This window comes from Strix uralensis, chromosome 10 (assembly GCF_047716275.1).
Source record: "Strix uralensis isolate ZFMK-TIS-50842 chromosome 10, bStrUra1, whole genome shotgun sequence".
In the NCBI taxonomy this organism is placed as follows: Eukaryota; Metazoa; Chordata; class Aves; order Strigiformes; family Strigidae; genus Strix; species Strix uralensis.
Genome location: NC_133981.1, coordinates 19,735,436 through 19,756,777, shown reverse-complemented (window position 1 = coordinate 19,756,777; position 21,342 = coordinate 19,735,436). Strand labels below are relative to the sequence as shown.

The window sequence follows — 21,342 nt, the reverse complement described above, 5'->3', positions numbered from 1 at the left end:
TGTCCGAAACAGAAGTTTAACTTTCAGCTTCTAGTTCAGGAGTAATAGGAGGATCTAACAGATTTTCTAAAAATAGAGCAACATAACAATATAGTAATTTTAGGATAGGTCACATCTTAATTCCTCACTGTCTTTAGAAGTTCTTCCTCAGGAGAAACAAAATCAACAGTTCTATTCTGCAAAGCCCAAACTGCCACCTTGGAAATAATATGTTTCTAAAATTTAACATAACCCCAGTGGGAAATTCTAGTGGTTGGTGAGCAGCCTTGCAACAGCAGTACTCGTGAAGTCTGGTAGAGTTCAGTTACACAGGGAGAGGTTTCAGAGCAGGGAGGAGTGACATTCCCATTGTACTAAGTAAGCATTATGTTATCTCCATTATATTATATAGTACATTATACGTATTAAGTGAGCATTATATTATCTCCTTTGACAGGAAAATAGAATTAGCAACTTCAACCTGATCCTCTGTTTTCTGCATAGGTAGAAACCTCAGCTGCAGTAGTGAGAGAGAAGGTAGAAGTTCTTGTAGTGTAACCTGAAATTCTTTTTCACATGGTTTGAGATTGAAATTACACAGTCTCAGGCAAGGACAATCAGAAGGCAGAAACACTCATCTTCGTATAAAACCTTGCACAACCCTTCTCCTTCCTGGACCAGGTCAAAAACCCTGGCTCCTAATGGGAAGTTGTGGCTGATACATAAACCGCCAGTGAACCTGGGGAATCCAGTGGAATGGGGCTCAGTTATCTCAGGAAAAAATTAAGGTGTTTTTTTTTGTTTAACACTCCCAGATGACTTCCGAGTAAGTATTTAGAATGTTATACAAGGGTACTTAATGTAGAAAAATCACGTTTTTAGTAGAGTGGAGTCACTAATGATCACAGAACCAGTTTCCCCCCTGGAATCTTGTATTTTAGAGAGGAACAAATAAAGTTCCTGAAAATAAGCACTTGTTTTCCCTGCATTAGTCTCATACCACTTAAAGGATTCATCCCAGGCTAGGAAACACAGGATCAGAAAAAGCCTTGCCTCTATACCAGACTTGCAAACCAGTCATAGTAATTTACAAGCTCAGGTGTAAGATTTTCTTCTTCTAATAATTTTGTCATGATGCTAGTTACAAACACTAACATTTTTACTCCTGAGCAGAAACAAGCTCTTGTCTGTGGTGAGTGAGCAAGGAGAACCACAGTCAAGCACACCTGTGGTACTCTGCAAATAATAAATTGCAAAGACAATAAAAATGGCAAGACAACTGTACTGCAAGCTCTGTCACTGACTCATAGCAGGTCTTTAAACTTGCACATAGTCCCTATTATAGAGGGGCAGGCTTGTTTACAGTGTGGCTAATAACACTTCCTTTCAAGTAGTACTCAAAAACCCTTGAATAAGAGATGTTTCATCAAATGTGATTCGCTCATTGTATTCATCACCTAACAGTATAGCTGTTCCCAGCGAGTGATGCTGCTTGAGGGACAGCCAGAAGAGGAATCACAGTAGAAGCTGCGTTGATCATGTTAGAGGTGCTCTGGCAGGAGACCAGGGACTAGAGTAACAGAGGCTGCGGTGCTTCAGAAATGAAGAAGCTGAGCAGATTTGTATGAAGAATTTTCCTCTAAACCTTCCACATTGTTCCTGAACTTGGCCAATTCTGGTAATTCCTGATTTTAAAACTTTAGAACTTTAAAAAATAACTATTTAATACACAGTTGGATAGAAAATTAAAAAAACAAACAAACAAAAACCAAATCAAAGAAAAATTCCTGTAAGGGAACTAAGCAAGGCACAGAGGAAGGGAGAAGCAATCTTTAACAAACTTTAAAATTAAACTTGCAATTTTTCACCTCTCTCAGTGAAAGCTTGATCTCCTCTCTCCTGGATCCTGCTAAACAGCTCTCCTCCCTCCATGCTGAAACAAAGAACACAAAAAATGCCCCACCTTATATGAGCAGAAGAGATCAAATTAACACCTGATGGTGCATCCATATTAACACCTCACTGTGCACAGAACCATGGCAGATTAGAAGAGATTACAGGCTGTCTCCTATGCCAATGCTTCCTAAACACCACACTCATTTGAATCAATGCACATTCTGATATGGAATAAATAGAAAACAAAACAAGACCAAGGAGTTTTAATGCTTTCAGTTTAATGTACCCTGTCACAAGGAACATGACACACATAGTTGGGAAGTCAGATATGCTGGTACTGGGCGTCTGACAGTAATGTTATTTTATCTAAGGGTTGGAGATGAAGAAAAAGGAAAGAAGGAAGCAAAGACAGTGAAAAGGATTATTAATTTATCCCCAGTGAAGAAGGCAGCAATTGTGGTATTACAGATCAAGGAGAGAATAGGAAAAGTTAAGAGTCAAAATAGTAGCAAAGAGGATCATGTCAGACCATTGGATTTACATCTGAAGTTGGAAGCCAATCACAATCAAAGCACATCATATTTGTAGAGACATATCTTTCAAGATTGTATTAATTAGTCAATGCTTTAATGAGGACAATTGTCATGGAGTACAAGGAAAATTTATTTTCTGGTTAAGGTTCCTCATTTTTCCATCATACAAGATGGCTGGAGCAGCTACACATTTCCCTACCAGTTCCATAAAGACAACAAAAGATTTGCTGTGCAAACCAAAATCGTGCTGCTGAGAAAGCTGACCTAAATCTCATCTAAGCCAACACATTCTCCCCCTCCCTCCACCCCCTCAAGCCCCTGGCGGGGGGCTGCTGCTGGTTCATACCATTCCATCACAATGAGGAGGCATCTCTTTCCATGATGTATATTCTCATAAACATCCAGGACATGGACAATGTGGGGACACCCTGATGCTCTCCAATGATACTCTACTTCCTGACGGGCTTTTGGGTTGTCATACAGGAGCTGTAAAGAAACAGGAGTGAGCAATGTCAGTGAGCCAGCATCATTCTGCTTTAAATTGGCACCTACATGCATTTGAGCTCAAAGATGGTGGCAAAGGCTACTCTTAACACTTTCTCCAGCCAAAGGATGCCAATCCATCACAAAACTTTCACCATCTCTGGGCTGTCCAGCTTCGTAGATTGAGGAATACAGAAACAACTGGTCACTTAGAACTGGAACAACCTCGAGTGGCACTGAGGAGAGATTCTGAATCTGAGGCGGAGACAGACCACTCACTCGCCTCTGATGGGAAACAGCAATTTTTTCCTGCTTGTTTGCAGTACTTGCAAAGAGAGGAGAATCCCTCTGCTAAGGACAATAACCCTCCCATTTGCCTCCCCCAGTTGCTGGGAGAAGAGACTTCTTAGGTGCAGAGCAAATGCTTAAAGTTCAGTGAGACTTAAAACAATGAGGACTTTCACACTGACTCTGAATGTGCTTCTTAAATACTACACAAATTTCTGGCCCCATCAGGGTAGAAAGGGACCTCTGACTATCTAGATGCTTGAACTTCTTTCTCTGTCACATGCAAGACCAGTTTATTTTAAAGGTGCTAATCTCTAGAAGGGAGGTAAGAGCTCATCTTTCCTCATCCTGCAACCTCGTACACAAGAAACATGTTCCTTTCCATTTGAAGAACTGCTCTGTATCAGACTCTGCAACTGAGCTTTTGTGCAACAGGGGCACATTGCTGAATCATGCCTTTTCTTCTCTGCCTCGTCTCTCTAGACACTACTAACACTTTGTGACAGAGACTCTCTCTTTACTGCACATTTATACGGTTCCTACACAATACGACTGTGATCTGAGTTTGATACTTTATGCCCTATAGTAATAATCATTGTAATGATGGAGCAGCAACAAAACTGATGCTATATAAAGCATTGTTAAATGCATTGAAACAGAATAAAGAACAAGCAAAGAACAATCACCTCTGATCTATTCGCTTTAGAAAAGGACTAAAACAACTGTGGGGGAACTGTTTATAAACAGGCAAACAAAAAGTATCATTGCTGCACTATTAGGCCTTAGCCTGAAGCTCTTCTCAGTCATGTTTGCAGTCAGGTCCCAGTCAAAACACAACTGCATGATAATTGCTGACAACAAGTATTAACATGTAACCTGTCATTAGGGACCTATGAATCAGCCCAGGAAAATGAGATTGCTTTTCCACCCAGTTGCCAAGCTAAGGCACTAATGGTGTCATAGACACCTCTCAATATAGGGAAACTCATGATTTAAAGGTCACAGGAAGCAAGTTGCAAATTCTGATTTCTTTATTGACTCCAACACAGACAATTTGCATCATTGAAAAAAAAGCTTCCACTTTGTTGCTGCTTCCAACATCCCTTTCAGCAAAGCAGACATAGTAACATGGCAGGAAAGGCCTGCAACACTTTATGAAATGTTGAGGAAGTGCTCGGGAACCACTGGACAGAAGGTAAGAGGCTTCTCTTCTTTTCCAGGCTGAGAACAGGAAAAGGATGACAAGTACGCCTCTGCTGAGTGCACACCGTTGTATTTTTGTGAAGCACAGAGAGGTTGCAGGAGGGAACAAGTGACCTCAGGAGGGGTGCTGGCTCCTTACCTGAACGGGCAGGGAGCCTCACCACGGTGACCACCCTCTAGGCTCCTCAGCTCTGCTCCAAAGGCTCCAGCATGACACCAGATTTTCAGCAGTGCAAGGAGCTGAAGAAGCTTTCTTGCAGAGTTCAATGCCCTTGCAACCAGCCTACTTCCACAGCTGTCGTTCTGCACCCAGAGCACACCCTTTTGAGATCACTAACTATCCGCCTCTTCCTTCCTGCTCCAGCCTGGCTATGGCCTGATTTCCAACACAAATAGCTTCCTAAAGAAAGAGATGGCTCCAATTTGGACAAAAAGCCCATTAGCGAGTCCAAGTGCAGTTGCTTTACCTCTTTCAGCCATCAGTCCATTCAGAAGCTTTTCCTTCACAGCCACTGTGTTCTAGCTCAGTAGAACTGTCTATCAGCATTTTCCCCTCTGCCCTTCTGAGTTTGGGCTGTTGCCTAGAGGTCTTTTAAAAAGTTCATTAAATTATGCATGCAACAATAAAGCCCAAACACCCTCAGGACTAACCAGGCCATTCAGAAAAGCATTACAGGGTTTACTCCTTGGATATTACTGGATTAATGCCATTTCTGAGCAGGACGCTTCAAAAACCTTCTCACCTATCCTGTGCTACTAATTAGAGATAACCATTCTCTTCACTAATGTTAACTGCACTATAATCTGTGTACTTCGTGCTTGTACAGTGCGCAGAGATGTTGGTTTTCATCTTTGTACCAAGTGCTTATGAAAATTTTTTCACAGAATTGAATTCTCACTCTCTAAAGAGCTTTTACAAGGCATTTAGATACACACAAGCATGCTGCAGTTTCTTTTCTCCACCCCTACAAGCAAGTCTCATACACTCCTTAGTGCCAGGCTTGAATGTACTCATGTCAAAATGACACCTGGAGGAGCAGAGAAAAGGAAATGCAAAAATAAAGAGCCGATACACATACCAAGCAACATCTGATATATCAACTGTTAACCTTTGGATTTCTCCTTCTGAGCCTTAAAAATAAATTAAGTCTTTTCCTTATGTCTAAAACCAGAAGCCATAACTATACCTTTTAGAGATGCAGACACCTGTAAAATGAAAGCCAGGCAGGGTTGAAAGCACCAATTTCTACAAAATTTAGGTGATGATTTAGAAACACAGACTGAAATTCTTGCCCTTCGGTTAAATTTAACAAACTTGCAAAAAACATAAATGGATATTCTGCCATCTTCCTGAGCCTGAAGAGAGACTGTGCTTCTATTACTGCAATAGCTTTGATAAGACTATGACCAGGTTCCCTTGACATTCTACAAAAGTATAGAGGTCGTTGTGAACAAACCCAGAGTTTCAGGTAAGTTTTCCAGCACTGCTGGTTCACGCTGGTTTGAGGAAAGAGCAGCTCTGTCAAATAGTACCAGCTCAGGAAGCCCCCTGCCATCCCCCTAGAATTGCCACACAGTTCAGCTGAGTCACAGCTTATCATGATGGACTGTGGGCAGGATCATGAACCAACCTAACTTCAAAACAAGACAAACTCAAGAAACATGCCCATCTCCCAATTTTCCACAAAGCCAGATCAGTGATCCAATGCACAACGTCTTTGTGTAACAGCAAGAGGATGCCCACGTGTGTGGTCAGACAACACAGTCTGGAACATGAGTTGCACAGTAGAAAACGGTATTTTTGCTGGAGCTCAGCATTACTGAACCACTGCCTAAAAGAAGCAGATGAAGCATGTATTATTCACAGGGAGATGACCAAAAACAGAGATGATGGAAGGCAAGAAAGTACAAGAGCTCTAGAGGCCTAAACCCCAGTGATTCACACAACTCTTCTCGATATCTGAAAAAGCTGGAGAGGGAAGAAAGCTCAGCCTGCTTCTGAGGAACAGTGGGACAGATGCCAGCAGACACTCCAGCATGCCCTGCTAATTCAGGGCCTGGGCAGTGGAGGGAGGCCTGAACTCTTTCAGTTCTGGGGTAATGGCCTAACTCAGGTTAGTGAGCACCTGCAAAACTGCAGCCTGGAAGGCCAGCTCTGTGAAATTTCTCCCTGTGCAGAATTTCTTGATAGGAAAAAAAAAAAAAAACAACCCAACAAAAAAGAGACTAAAAAGTGATACAGTATCTTCTAAATTGCTTTTCCATTGATTCAGTGTTGTGTAAGCGAGGAAGGATAGCAGGAACCCTCATACCTTAATGATCTGATCTATACAGGATATAGCCTTCTAAGGACTCCAGGGAGGGGCAAGTGATTTTCTGGACTCTGAAATTGTAACAGAGAGAGAAGATATCCATGGGCACAGGTATGAAACAGCCTGAGGGCATGAAGCAATGACTTCTTTGTGTCTTTAACATGCACTAGCAGATTACACAGATTACTATTACACCTGTTATCTGTTCCCTATACATGGGATTAAGACCCCCACATATGATTTTTTTTAATTTATTCTAAACTTCAGCAATTTCTCCTAGTTCCAAACAGTTGCGGTGCTTAGATTTGAACAGTTACAGGCTCAGTTCTCATCTACTGCACGTGCCATGTTAAAGCAGCATCTGACACTGCAAGCATCTTTTACTTGCACCAATTCCAGAATCTGAACTCCCCTTCAACAGACAATCAGTTTTATACTCTCTGTGCTATTTTCCTCACAGGAAGGTTTCCCATTATTAAAACAGAAATGGGACCTGCAGAAACTTTCAGTCCTAGTGGTCCTCAGCATATAATACTGATATATAGGCACTTAAATATAGTTTTATTTATTTTTCTAGCTGCAAAAAAAAAAAAAGTCTCTGCTCAGGCATAAGTGGATAAATGTCTAATTTATTTTGCTTTCTTTTCTTTTTGCATATAGCTGTTACAAAAATGCTGAATCCTACAAATAAGCCTTGGAATTCACGCTGATGCACAGAAACTAACACCATTTGCTGCAGAGCAGCTCTTCCAGTCATTCTTTATTCAAGAGGGGTTGATGGCAAAAGGAGGCTTGGATAATGTTTCTTTCATCTCCTCCCTCCCCTATGCTACAAAAAGAAGAGGGGGGGGGGGGGGGGGGGAAGAAAAAAGGAAGAAAGCTATCTTGAACATTTTGTCTTTTATTACATCCTGATTATTTGCACTACATCTATTAATTCAATGTTAACAATCTTTATCTGTTTCCAGATCTCTTCATAAGGGATAAAGCCATTCTTTGTGTTAGAATGCTAAAGGAATTCAGATTATCAAGGTTTTCTTCTTCACGCATCAGCACTGCCAGTCAGTCAAGCTGCAGCAAGAAGCACGTGTCTTTTTGCAATGGCAGCCCAGCAAGCAGGGAAATCCATACATGCAAATCTCAAAGAAAGCACTGAATTTTTTCTTAAAATAAGAATAGAACACATTTCTGCTCAAATTATTTAGTACTGAAGCATCAGTCTATAGACAAGGGATAAAACCAGGGTAGGCACAGGTCAGCACTAAATCTTTCACTTTTCTGCTTTTATTTCAAATCCAGTTTAGGCTACTAGAAATTAAATCTGCTTGGAGGCTTCACAGAAACAAACTGTCATCCCGATTCCTGCAGAGCTGTCCAAGCTTCTACCACAGTTGGCATTAACTGGCATCTCCATCAGTGCTTGGGTACACAGCCAGTCCCAGAGGTAGGCTTCTCCAAGTTAATAATAGTCAGTAATAACAGTCAAGTAGCACGGTTTTGCAACACTCCTGCCTGTGGTATCTAATCTTTTCACTCAACCTACTGAGTATCAGGTTTTACTGTCTGCACTGAGGGACCCTTCTCTATCCACCTCTTCTCTCCAGTCTTCCAATCTCTACTCAGCTTATCCTTCGAAATGGCAAAAGCTACAACACATCTTTGGTATCTTGCCAGCACAAGCGAGAATGAAGAGGACTCAGAGAGGACTTCTTGCATGTGGTGTCAGAGTCACACTCTGAAACCAATTTCAAGGCTTCACACAAGGCTTCAAATTTCTTAAGCAACGTTTTAAGGGGAAAACAGGAGAAAGTAGAATAGACAAAGATAAAAAGAACAGGTTAACAGAGAGAGATGTGCTTTTTTGTAAGAGTTTGCCCACTGGACATACAGCAAATCTGCTGAAGAATTTATCTCTCCGAGCACTCCTGCTTCTCCATCCCCAGAGAGCACACACCACATAAATATTATTTTGCTCCAAGCCTCTCTCCTGCAGTGAATCAACCAGGTCTCTCAAAAAATAACTTTGGTGTGGTTCTGAATTTTATTTATTGTAGCAATATTCAAATCACCACCAGGCACTCAATATGACTGTACAACCTGAGGTAAATAAATGAGACATAACACTATTAATTCTCTAATTACACATGCATCTAGCCATTCACTCTGCAAAGGTCAACTGTCTTTCTTCATAAATGTTAGTGGAGATATGGCAAATACAACTGAAATGGCAAAGCAGTAAGCCAGTATATATTTCAAAGGTATCCCCTTGCACACGTGAGGTTAGCATGAAAGACAGGCACAAAAATGAGCAAAAAATGCCCATGAAGAAAAGCTACTGTCCTGATAAATACTCTGATAACATTACATGAATCTATTTGTACTGCAGTGCCAAAAGTATGCAACTGTACATTCAATACTATGGGGTATATATAGATTTAAATAAAAAACATGCTATGTGTTTTGCTACAACCATAAGATTACTTTGCATTTTAATACTGCGTTTTCTCTGCTGTGTGGACGGAAAATATTTCTTACTGGCACCTTAAGATTCCAGTTATACTCAGTTGTGACAGGCTACAAACCAGCTACATGCGGCTTCTACTTTATTCAAAATATTGCAACCATATTTTAAGAGAAAAATAAATCACCAACAGCTACTAACATGCTGTTACCAGACAAGAAAATCCTCAAATGCTTGTTTATACAAGAAGGCCTAGAGATCAGCTCCTCTCTCTACCTTCTCCTTATGACAACTTCTACCACAAAACACTGCAGTTTAGCCAGCACTGACTGCATTCAGTTGATATTCAGCATCTGGGGAGACCTGCTGCAAAGCCCCTTCCAAAACTCAGACACACTATGGAACATCCTTTATTTCTTTGATTCTTTAATACGTATATTATGACCATCTGAGATGAAACAAAATTGGGACATGCTCTAAAGGTCTTTCCACCCTTCATTTTAAAACTTCCTCTTTCTCCAGGGATTGGCAGAAACGGAGGATAAACAGGCAAGCCACAGAATCTGTGTTCACACTCTTTTGATGTCTGGTCTGTAGGACCTTGGTATGGATTTGTTCCACGCTGAGACGCTCTTCACCACCAAAATCCATTGTCTCCTTCCTCAGAACAGATTTTGACTGTAGTGCCTGCATGCACACAGCACAGGACACTTGGCAGCTGCGACACCTAAACTGTAGGATGTTCAGCCTGAGATGCCAACATTGCTCTGCCTATAGCATACTTGGGTTACCAGCATAATGCCAAATTTTCCAAAACCTCATATAGCATAAATACCTACAATAAATTGGGACTGTAATTAAAAAAAAAAAATATCTGAACCTCTACCACTATTTTCAGTCTTCCTAAACTTCTGAGTTGAGGAAAAGGAAATCTAAAATCCCAGCTGGAAATTGTGACACTTTTTACTTTATAGTTTCACTCTAGTGTCTGATATGAAGTTTGCCTTTGAAAGGGAAAAGAAAAAAAGAGGGAAAAAAAAACCCTCAACAAAAACTTCACTCCTGCCAGCTCTGAGTTCATAAATTCTGATAACAAGGATTCAGGTGACTCTGCTTCAGTAATTCATATATCTCAACCCTTGGCTGGTGAAAAGTAATAGAGCTTTCTTGTGAAACTTTGCTGTTTAAGAAATTCCAGTAGTACAAAATACTGTGGCACTTCCTCAGATCATGAGCCCACCAAACTCTCCCTCTGCTTTGACTTTAGCTACTCATAGAATACTAAAACAAATTCCAGACTATAATTGTGATCTTCCAGGTATCTAACACCTTTATATGCTTGAATCAAAGCATGTAAAGATCACTTAAAAGTTGGAGACATGAACTATGGCCAACAGTTTTGCTACCCTGCCGCAGTGAAATTTCCCACAATGAGGATACATCTTGCCTGCACAGGAGTTAGACCTGTCTTGGAGGCCAAACTGAGACTGAGACACAGATTTCCACAAGAACTATAGCCATCACAAAAAACTCTCCCATTTGGGTTTTATGTGCCAGTTGTATTTCCTTACCTTTGCCTTTCTCCGTGCAATGACTGTGATGCAGCAATACCTCCAAAAAACATACCAGCACTTCCCTGGTCATGAAATGGGATGGAATGTGTGTTTGCTTGGATGGGACCCTCTCACACGCTTCCCAATATTGACAGCCATAGCTGCTAAATTCCATTTTAACCACTCCTAACACCCCCCCTCCCAATGATATGACATTTTTGTTATATATATAGTCTTACACTTCTGTTTTACTTTAAAAAAAACCCAAACACACAACCCCTCTAACAACTTACCTAATTACTCTAGTAGTAGTAGCTATTGCACTCTATGTGCATTTTCCACAGGAAGAAGTGAAAAGAGCAAACATCACAGATGTTATTCAGAATGCTTAATGCTCATTTCAGTGCTAACTGCCCTGAAACCCACCTGTACAGCTGTGTGGGACTGCAGGACAATGATGCCAAGATTAACAAGACACGGCACACCTTTGTTGGAGCAGTATGTGGCAGAAGACACAGACCAGAAAAAAGTACTGAGAAGATCTAAGTCTGATGTTCCCTTTCCTAGTCTTCATGCTAATAAGCAGTATCAAAATTTACACAGAAGTGATAATATTGAACAAGGCAGAGGCAAAAATTAGCAACATGTTTAATCTCATTAACCACAGATAACAGTACCTCCAAGAGGAACCTGTGCTGCCCCCCAGCCTTTCTCTATATTTCTTGCATGTGTGACTACAGTCATGAAGATTAAATCACTCAAGAACTCCCAGGAAGGATCTGACATCCTCCCCCAAATCACAGAGGCTTTCCTGGGCACATGCTGGATTCATGCTGTAGGCACTTTCCATGCATCTGTCTTTTTACTCTGTTCTGCACCCCAGTCCTGCTTCTTGACAGTTAATACCTTAATGCCCCCACACACACACACACACACACACTTTGTTCTCCTCTACAGTCCCACCATTCGGTAGCAGAATTCAGAATGAAGATACCATCCTCTCATACCACTGCCCACACACACCTTTTAGCTGACTTCCCCTTCCCTTCCACATGAATTTAAGATTGTCATCCATGCATGCATAACTTGGCGATATGCCAACCCAGGCCAGTTATTTCTCATATATTGCTGTTCTTCCTCTTCTTTCACATTTCCTTTCTCTACACCCACATTTGTGCTTTGTCACATAACCTACCAGGCCAAGCAGTGTCTCTCTCTTCTCTTGCACCATCCATCTCAAGCATTACTAAATCATCCAAACACAAGAACCCAGAAATAAACAAAGAACTCTCAAATCTTCCTTCACCCATTCCACAAGGCTCATCTGCTTCTTTTAAGGGGAGACTTGCTAAATCCCAGACATCAGTGGCACTGACAGCAACTGTACCTCATGTCCCTCACAGAAGAGATACTGAGATTTCACCCTGTTCTTGAGAATCTAACTGGAGCGACTCTGGCCAGCGTAATGTCACACACTCACTCCTGAAAGCTGTCACCTGTGGGAACTTGACTTGACTTCAAAAATAAAACAAAGCCCTAAAATCTTCAGCAAAGACATCTGTAAGATTTCTCTAGTGCTTCAAATCACCACTATATATGTTTTCACACTCATGTTTGTGCAAGCTCTGCTGTTAGCATTTTCAAGCAAAGATCTACATCTATTTTTAAGTCACAACTCAGTAGGCAGCTCAGTTAATGGTTCAAAGATCCCTCGGGCATGAAGATCCCTGAAACTGCTTATTGTGTACAGCAAAGATATGACAGAGAATGGTGTGACTGTGAATGGAAACAAAACCATGCGGCATTCAGCAGAGGCTAGAAATGCAAAGGAAGCCATTAAGAGAAAGAGGAATGTAATTGCTCTCCCAAGACTTCTTGTGCTTATTTCATCTGAATATATATTCTAAAGTCAAGGAAACTATTACATAGAAAGAAAAGAAACAAACTGGGGGAAGGGGGAATTCAACAGATGGAGTCAACATAAGCAAGTGACAGTGCAGTAAAACTGTTATTTATGTTGCAATTCTCATTGATTCATTTTGCTTGGTGCACTAGTTTAGCCACCCAGGGTTACAGCTCTGCTTTGCCAGAACAGCATTAGAACCCAGCAATCAAAAACATTACTTTTCTCCTGAGCCCCACAGCACACGCCTGGAGCAGCTAATGCCTTACAGCACTCACTACTTGATTAAGTGCTCTTTAATATCCAGGACACTGGAAAACACACACTTCCTAGTACACAGCTGGGAGCTGCCAGTTCATACACAGCCCAACAGTCCTTCCCCGTTCCTTTCAGAAACCTTCAAGAAACACCATGCAAGCTGCCTTTATGGAAGATCCCCTCAACATATAAATGCCCTATCCTTCTAATCTAAACCCCTCCTGAGCCACAGCTCCCCTTCTTCATCCAAACCTGTCCAGTTATTTGCCCAGCCCACCCAGACTCCCACCCTGCCTGGCCAAGCACCAAACCCCTGGAAGCTCTCCTTCAACAGCCGAGAACCTCTGCTAGCCCCCAACAAGTCACTGCTCCCAGCTACTCCGGGCAAGCAGACTTTATTTCCCCTAAGCTCCAGAGGACAGGGAACATCTTTCCATTTTGCTGCCCACTTTATTTCATTTTTAGCCACCTAGTCTCCCTCTAAAGATTCTCCCTATACCAGGATATGCTGAGGAGTGAGAGGTGGGAGCAGAGGGCTCCCTCCCCAACATTCATGTTCCATTTCTTTGACAGATGTTAGAGAGAACTGCTTCACATTCCCTGCAACCAGATGACAGAAAGCAATCAGACACCACAAAGGTAAAAGAGAGCAGCTTAAATGTAAGGGTGTATTTTTGCCAAAATCAAGAGCGTTTCCTTCACATTCCTGAATAGATTTCCTCTCCGCTCCTGCGTTGTGTTGGCTGCCTCATGACTACACATGCAAAAGGAAGAGGAGGAGGATCCCAAGAATATTTGGAAGTCTGATGTTTTGATGTCTGGGCTAAAGCAGCACCATGCTGGGGACTGCACAGGGGTCAGAAAAATGAGATGTAGCAAAAGCTCTGCTGAACAAAAATCATTCCAGGAATTTCAATCCTTTTCATCTTTCTAAGCTGAAACAGAGATCCATTTCCCTCTCTTAAGACACTGTCCTTTACCCCCCTCTCCCTGCAGCAGTGTCTGCTTGTGGTACACTGCAATGCTGGCTCATTTCCACAAGTCAGCATGCCTGAAAGAGAGAAGTCTGGGCTTGAGGAAGGGGGAGGAGGGAGTGAGAAAGCTGGGGCAATGGTTAAAAAGGACTCAGAAGATCTTTCTGGCCTGAAGTCACCTGCCTAATTCCAACTAACATTAGTACCATGGAAACAGCTGCCCCATGAAAGTGTTAATGAATTCTGTGGTGATGATTTCACAGAAGCAATGTACCATCCGGTATCATTCTCCTAGATGTGACACATCAGGGAATCAGGAAAACATACCCTCACTAAAGCCATGTTAACAGAGAAACAGATTGTCTGAGCTGTGCAGCTGCTGGTCTCTCAACAGAGCTGATTCAACACTTCACAGCAGGCAGTGGCAAGGGGAGAAGGCACTCAGCCATGATGCTCTTCCCATCAGTCGGGAAGACAGATCCCCAAGTGGAGACAGGAAGGGTAAGGGAAATTTGCAGATTTTGAACATCATGCAGCATTCCACAAGACCTGGATGATACCTGCTTAATATGCAGGATTCTGTCCAAGACCTGTCAGGTGGTGGTAATTTCAACTTTCATGAGTTAATCCTTCTCCTATCACCAAAAATGCTTGCGTATTTATTTATATATGGCCTCATAACACTTTTCCAAGCAGTGGCCACTTTGAAAACTTTTAGAAACCATCTCTTGGTATGTCTTCACCATTTGATCATCATATGTCCTAAGACGAAGGAGGGGGTTCTTTGTCCAAATTCACAGGCACACTTGCAACTCTCCTGCCCCCCATTAGTTACTAATGGAAGCTATAAGGGCTGCTCACAACCAGCAAGAGCCCAGCTCCGAAGAGCGCCACAGCATCCCTACACTGAAAGCTCCTTGACTCTCATTGCTGTTTTGGGTGAGGGTGGAGAATCCCTGAAGGTCCGGTGAAAGAACATCAAGACAGTGATGTATCGTTCTCATCCTACAACTATGCAGTACAAGCTCAACCAGGTCAAATGCAATCACTTTCAAAACACTTCTTAATACTAAATGATGATACCACCTATGGCAGAATCTGGAGACATTTTTCAAATCTTAATGCACTAAACCTTAAAGCTCCTGAAGTCTCAGTTTCTTCTTCGCAGTTGACTATTCTAAACTAAGAAGCTGTGATATTTTGAACATGGGGGGGTGCTCTGCCAGAATTCATAATTATCCATCACGAGCTGTATCTCCAACTGCAAGATTAGAACTATTTTAGTCAAAACTAAAAGTTTCCACATGAAAATATACAACAGATTGGTAGAAAAAACATACTTAGGTCCTGGAGAGAACCACCATTCAAAACCACCAAGAGATCCTGCATTTACATATCAGATGACCAACAGCTGATTTACCTATTAAGTCTGGGTGCAGATCCACTTCCAGATCCTTGGTCTACCTGAGTCAGATCAGGGTTCTCCACTTCACTCCCTGAGTCCTTACAGCTCTTACAGAGAACTCTGCTTGCCTGCAGTGTGCTATGTCCCCCAGTTTCCACTACTGAAACAAGTTAGGAAAGTAGGGACATAGTCTGAATTTCTCAGACCTCAGCTGAGTGGGAACCACTGTCTATTTTGGGGTGGGTATGGCTATTCTCATTTCTTATGAGGAGGTTTACAAGTTCCTGAGTGTTTCTAAATATGGGGAATACAAATTTTTGTATTTGATAAAGTTTTCATGCAGTCAAAATTCCATTTCCTGTTCAGTTTTAAGGGAGGTATTTCTAAAAACAATTATCACAAAAGAAAAGGTGAGTCTTAGCAAGAAAACCTCCTCGGCAGTACATGCACTCACTACATGAAGTGTGAGGGGATTCAGAAGAGAGCCTGAGAAAACAAGACACCCCTAAAACAAGTGTAATGAATGTTGGCAGATCGGGAGAGCTGCACAGCAGGACACTCACAGGGTCTCTGGGGGATGCCATGCGATAGCTGTACTTAGTCTCTAGAACATACACTGATATAGCAAGCACTACTGGAAAAATATTGCTCATTCTCCAAAGGACTGTTACATAAATACCTATGCCTGTTTCACTCACTTATCCCTGTTAGCCCTGGGTGAAAAGACCACAAGAACTCAGAACTTGGAATATGAAAGTGCAGCCTTTTCATAATTCTGCAACATACTTACCAAGGCAATTTCTAATAAAGGCTGTTTCAGCATCTGTATCAGAAAGAAAAATTCTCTTGCCTTTTGAGAAAGACAGAATAAGGCTTGGCTGCAGAAACATGACTGAAGCCTGAATGCTTACTCAAATGACTAAGCGCATATTTTTCATGACCCAAATTCTGGTTACACCACAATAGCACCAGGGGGAAAAAAAAAAGGTAGCGTTATAAAGCATACAGCTTCAGATCTGAATTAAGCAAATATTTAGGGAAGCTAAACTAAACAAAAACCAATCCCAGAATGTGCATCAAATGAAGTGAGCAACAGAGCTCACCATCCTCCTTTACAGACACGTCTGGAAACTTGAAATTCTGACATTTAGCCACAACCCATAATCCCACCTTTTGGTCTGCCCAAAAAAGGCCTGACTGCAACTTTTAAAGCTGCAGAGCCTCCATCCATGTCTTTGGAAGCTTCTAAATAAATGCTACCCCCGATTTGAGTTCTGTTCTCCTTGACAACTCAGCAGGCCTTCATGGCCACATTCATGGCCAACCATGAATCCCCTGCTGTTTTGCACTAGCTGCAATAGCTTTGTTCTCTCACAGACAGAGTCACCCACTTGTTTTACATACCTTGCAGAAGGTACAAAACAAAAAATATCTGGCAGAAGCCAAAGAGAGAAGGATATTTAAATCCCAGGATCCAGCCGTACTCTCTGGCACTTCAAAGGTGAACTTTAAAGGTTCCATTCAGCAAAGATACTATCACAGATACATTATAAATACTCTAAAGCGTTGTAGATTCTTGCAGTACTCCTCAACCCAGATTTCATCTAGGCCACTTTTAATAACATCATCTCCTTTGACTATGCAAACCTTCCAAAAACCATTTGTTGTGCCTATTCCAAAATTCAGGATACCCAGTCACAATAGTCACATTCCTCTTCCCATCTTTGCCAATTTCCATGCTGTTAGCCTATAAATACTGTTGCCATAGATTCCCCTATTATCAATAATCTATTGTGTTCAGTGTGTTTATTATTTACTGTACCTTTAGATCAGACATCCTGTCTCCAAGTTTTTATTATTTGGGTAAAGTTAGCATAGAAGCTCACTGTGGTAGTCCTACCAATTTAACACATGAAAGAAAGCAGACACCACATGCACAATCCCGTGCCTTCCCTCCCTCTGTCCTAGCCCATGCGGAGCCTCCTGTCTCTCCCGCAATCCCTAATATGGACTCTTTCCACTGCTCACAACATGCAGGGCTGCGGGTTTAAAAACTCCAAGCGATGTTTGGATTTTTCAGACACATTAATATTCTTTTACATAGCTAAACTGTCAAAGCCATGCCACTAAAAATTAAAGGGAAAACACAGCCTATTAGCTTATTTTCCCACCAGGATCATTTGCAGTGTTTGTTGTAACTGATACACACACCTAGAAGTGCCTGCATGGCAGTTCAAAATACTGAAGTTCTGATCCAGTCTAGGCAAATAAGGTAACTTTTATAAAACAAAGTGAAGAAAAAGAAATGAAAGCTGAATCCTCTTCTCTGCATATTCCTGACCAAAAAAAAAAAAAAAAAAGCAGTAAAGCAGGCAAGGTCCAGGTTGCAGTTTGCACTGATGAGGCTTCAGTGAAAGAGAGGAAGAATAGTGACACTTTATTGGAAATGACTGATAGTAGAAGTAAAAATAACCCTACCAGCAGCTGAATTTGAGAAGTGTTTATTGAGAGCTGTTGTGCGATACAGTCTTTACGTGTTGCGTGGACTGCAAGTTTTCTGCAGCTCGTGGCCCTTGGAAGCGCCTGTAAGATTACACCATGGATTTTTCTGACAGAATAATCTACATATGCATGTTGCCTATATGAACTGCTTATGGCATGGTTAAGAGTCTCTTCTCTTGCCATTAAGAGACTGGACTCGGGGATCTCAGATTCTTTTCTAGGTCAGAGACTTCTTTTGGGACAAAAACTGTCTCTGGACATCACTTTCGTCATGTTTTACTGCAACAAGGTGCTTTTGGCACAAATTGTTTGAGAATCCCCAATGCATAGACGACAGAGGCTGTAATAAATCCTGATAATATAAATTCTGTGCATACAGCATAACTTAGCAATTTCATCATTCTGTTCCTCTAAATTGTTTTCTCTGAACCATTTAATACGCCCTCAAGAAATATGTAATAAAATGTTGCAGATGAAAAAAGAACCATTAGTTTATCTTGCTCTTGCTATCAACAGGCCTCTGTGATAATTAACAAAAACAAAATACAGATTCATAATACGATTAAAATTGCCCTTTCAGACCTCCTAACATGAGTGAACTCCAGGATTAAGGTGCTTGAATAACCTGAATATTGCTCCCTTTGTATGTATGTATTAAACAGTAGTGTTATACACTACTCCTCCCTCTTCAACTTCATCCTTACAACAGTCAGAGTACAACCTGAACCTGATCAGGATGCAAGTCAGATGCAGAGTGACAGGAACTGCTATCTGTAGCCTCTCCCGCCTCCTCTTCATTTTACACAGAAGCTGGAAAGTGTAATATAAGAGAGAAGGGTCTTGTGGTTACCACAGCTGAATGCTAGTTTCACAAATCTGCATTCTACCTTCTCCCTTTCTGATGTCTCATGCAATGCTCAGGAAGTCAGCTTAGCCAAACAGATAGTCACTAATTGCCTATACCTCATTTCTTAGAAGCCTGAACTGCAGCCTCATTTGCAAAAGTCCTGGGCACACCCAGCTGTAACAGAATTTGGGTCTAAAAAGCTTGGCTTGAGTTAAAGTGCAATCTGCTACTCAATACGCTGAGAAGGGGGGCGGCTGGCTGGGGGAATCCAACAAACAAGACACTCGCATCTGAGATACTGCACATGGAGCTCTCAAAATTCAGTGAATACTTTTACTCTTAGAAGTCTACCCTATTCCTCTGCTTCCCATATGGGAAGTAGGGACAATACAAACTTATCTTAAAGAATGTTGTAAAAATAACAGTTATCCAGGCATAATGAAAACACCACAAAGCACAACCTGGGGGAATGAAAAAAAATCTGTTTTCAGAGTAGGTCTAGAATAACCTGAAGTAAAGAAGCCTCGCCCATATGCTGAACGACGACAATGAAATCAGCTACTGAAACCAACATTTAACAATCTAATAATTTTGTCTGTGCGCTGAAAAAAACTGTGGTAGAAAATACAGAGTGCAAGACAGTCAAAGTATATACACAGCATGGATCCTGACATTTACTACATCTGAATGCTCAGTTTCCCAATCCAAAACTGCTACTTTAGGAAGGAGTTTTGTGTATGTGAGAGAGATTTTCTAGTTTGTGTGGTGTGGTGGGGTTTTTTTAGCAACAGCAAAACAACCCTGAAAATAACAAATCCCCTTATGCACCTTCATACTGATACCCCTCATGATTTATCTGCAGATCTAAAGCTCACGTATCTACTGCAGAGACTTCTGCCAGTTAGCTAAAGAAGTAGATAATGGCAATAACAGAATATAACAACTGTGGATAAACAAGAGGGTGTAAAACATTTTATACCAATGAGTTTTACAGCTATTTGACTGGAGAGAAACCATGAAACTAGGAGATTCTGGGATGCAGTCCTGCCTGGAGGGGTGAGCAATATGCTAGGCAGCTTTCTATTTATCTATTTATCTTATTAGGCTTCTAAGAAAAGAGGTATAGGCAATTAGTGACTACCTGCTTGGCTAAGTTGACTTCGTGAGCACTGCATGAGACATCAGAAAGGGACAAGAGTAGAATGCAGAAAAAAAACCCCAAACACAACCCTCCTGGTGGTCCCATCTGCACCTCTGACACCCCTTGCCTTAATCCCATCATCCTCTCCTACCAAGTCTCGTCACCCAATGAGCTCTTTTCTCACCCCCTGAAACTAGTACCAGAGCCCTTATTCTGTCAGCTCTTCATTGGTTCCTGTGGTCTGTTTCTCTACCTCCAAATCCCAGACTCCAGCTACTTTTCTTCCCCCGCCCCATTCTCCACCCCTCGACTCCCTGTCTCTGCCTCTCTGCCTGGGCTCCTCACCCAAACTCAGCCTTGACCCTCTGCTCCCATCTCTGTATCCTGGCTGCTCCTTCTCAGTGCCTCCTCAGCAGCTCATTCTCTACCACCTCCAGGCCTTATTTTCTCTGCTCCCCATTCTCTCTGCTGGTACCCAGCAGATCTCTGTTCCTCTGTGCTTCTAGGGACAGTGGAAGAGACAAAGGCCCAGACTAGAGACTGCTTCTCTTAGTACCTCTGTCCAGAGCTGGGATAGATTTCAGAACCACAGGGATTCAATCCCTGGAAAATAACTGCTCCTCTGTAGTCTGCGGCACGCCCAGCACTTTGGGAAAGTCAGCTGTTAAAGCTGAACACACCTCTAATGACCATTAAAGATTTAGAATTTGGCTAAATTTGGGATGAATTTAAGGGTGTCAGAGCAAGGCACTCCCAGAACAAAATTCATCCCTCAGTGAACTTCAAATCCAAGTAGCAGGCAAATCACTAGAAACTTAATTTGTATGTTATGTAGGCAAAACAAGTTTTTCCTCTAGTCTTACTACTGGAAATGGCTGAAAAATTTCTGCCAAAACAACTCTTGCAAAACTATTTCTGTTCAGCACAGGAAATACCATCCTTCAAGTCTGTCAGAATATTAAGATGAGAGAGGCCACACAGATCAAGGCAATCCCACCAGGAAACTAAGCTATGAGCCCTGCCCGCAGGCAAGTGCTCTGTCTGGCCCAATGCTGTGTCTTTCCAGAGGCACAGTAGAGTTCCCCCATAAAAGCACTCATAGCATTGACCTCACAATATCATAATTTTTCCTGATTTCTATTTTTTCTTTTTACACAAGATTTGTCACATTAGTCACAGTTCTGATGTCTTCACCAAGATAAACCACTCTCTTCTTAACAGATATTTTGCCTGAGCAAGGACAATGACTTTGGTGGTTATTCTTGTTTCTTTCCACAGTTGACTCTGATACTGCCTGAGAAGCTAATTACATCAGAAAAGTAATCCGTATTTTATCTGAGATGCCTTTTCCTGATGCTGTCTTGAAACCGCACATATTCAGCTTTCATCATTGCTCACCCTTGCAAACACCCATTATCCAGAACGATCTACTCTTGAAACAATTCAGATAGTTGATGTTTCCCCGACTTTCTTGACAGGCAGTATCTGTCACTTGATGCTGAAATCTGCAGGGTGCAGATGGTAGTTCCATCCACACATTAAGTAGTCGCAACACCAGCACTATTGTAGCAAACGCACCTGATGAGCTAAATATAACTGAGGGT

At 41.8% G+C, this 21,342-nt stretch overlaps 1 protein-coding gene across 1 annotated transcript in view; it reads right to left on the bottom strand.

Annotated features, from left to right (window-relative positions):
- Positions 1 to 21,342, bottom strand: part of MAPKAPK3 (MAPK activated protein kinase 3) — a 51,768-nt gene that overhangs the window by 12,450 nt on the left and 17,976 nt on the right. The window contains exons 3-4 of the mRNA XM_074879557.1: positions 2,755 to 2,894; positions 1,848 to 1,912 (exon numbers count right to left, since the gene is read on the bottom strand). Of these exons, the coding sequence (XP_074735658.1) occupies positions 1,848 to 1,912; positions 2,755 to 2,894 (205 nt within the window). The remainder of the gene's footprint in view (positions 1 to 1,847; positions 1,913 to 2,754; positions 2,895 to 21,342) is intronic.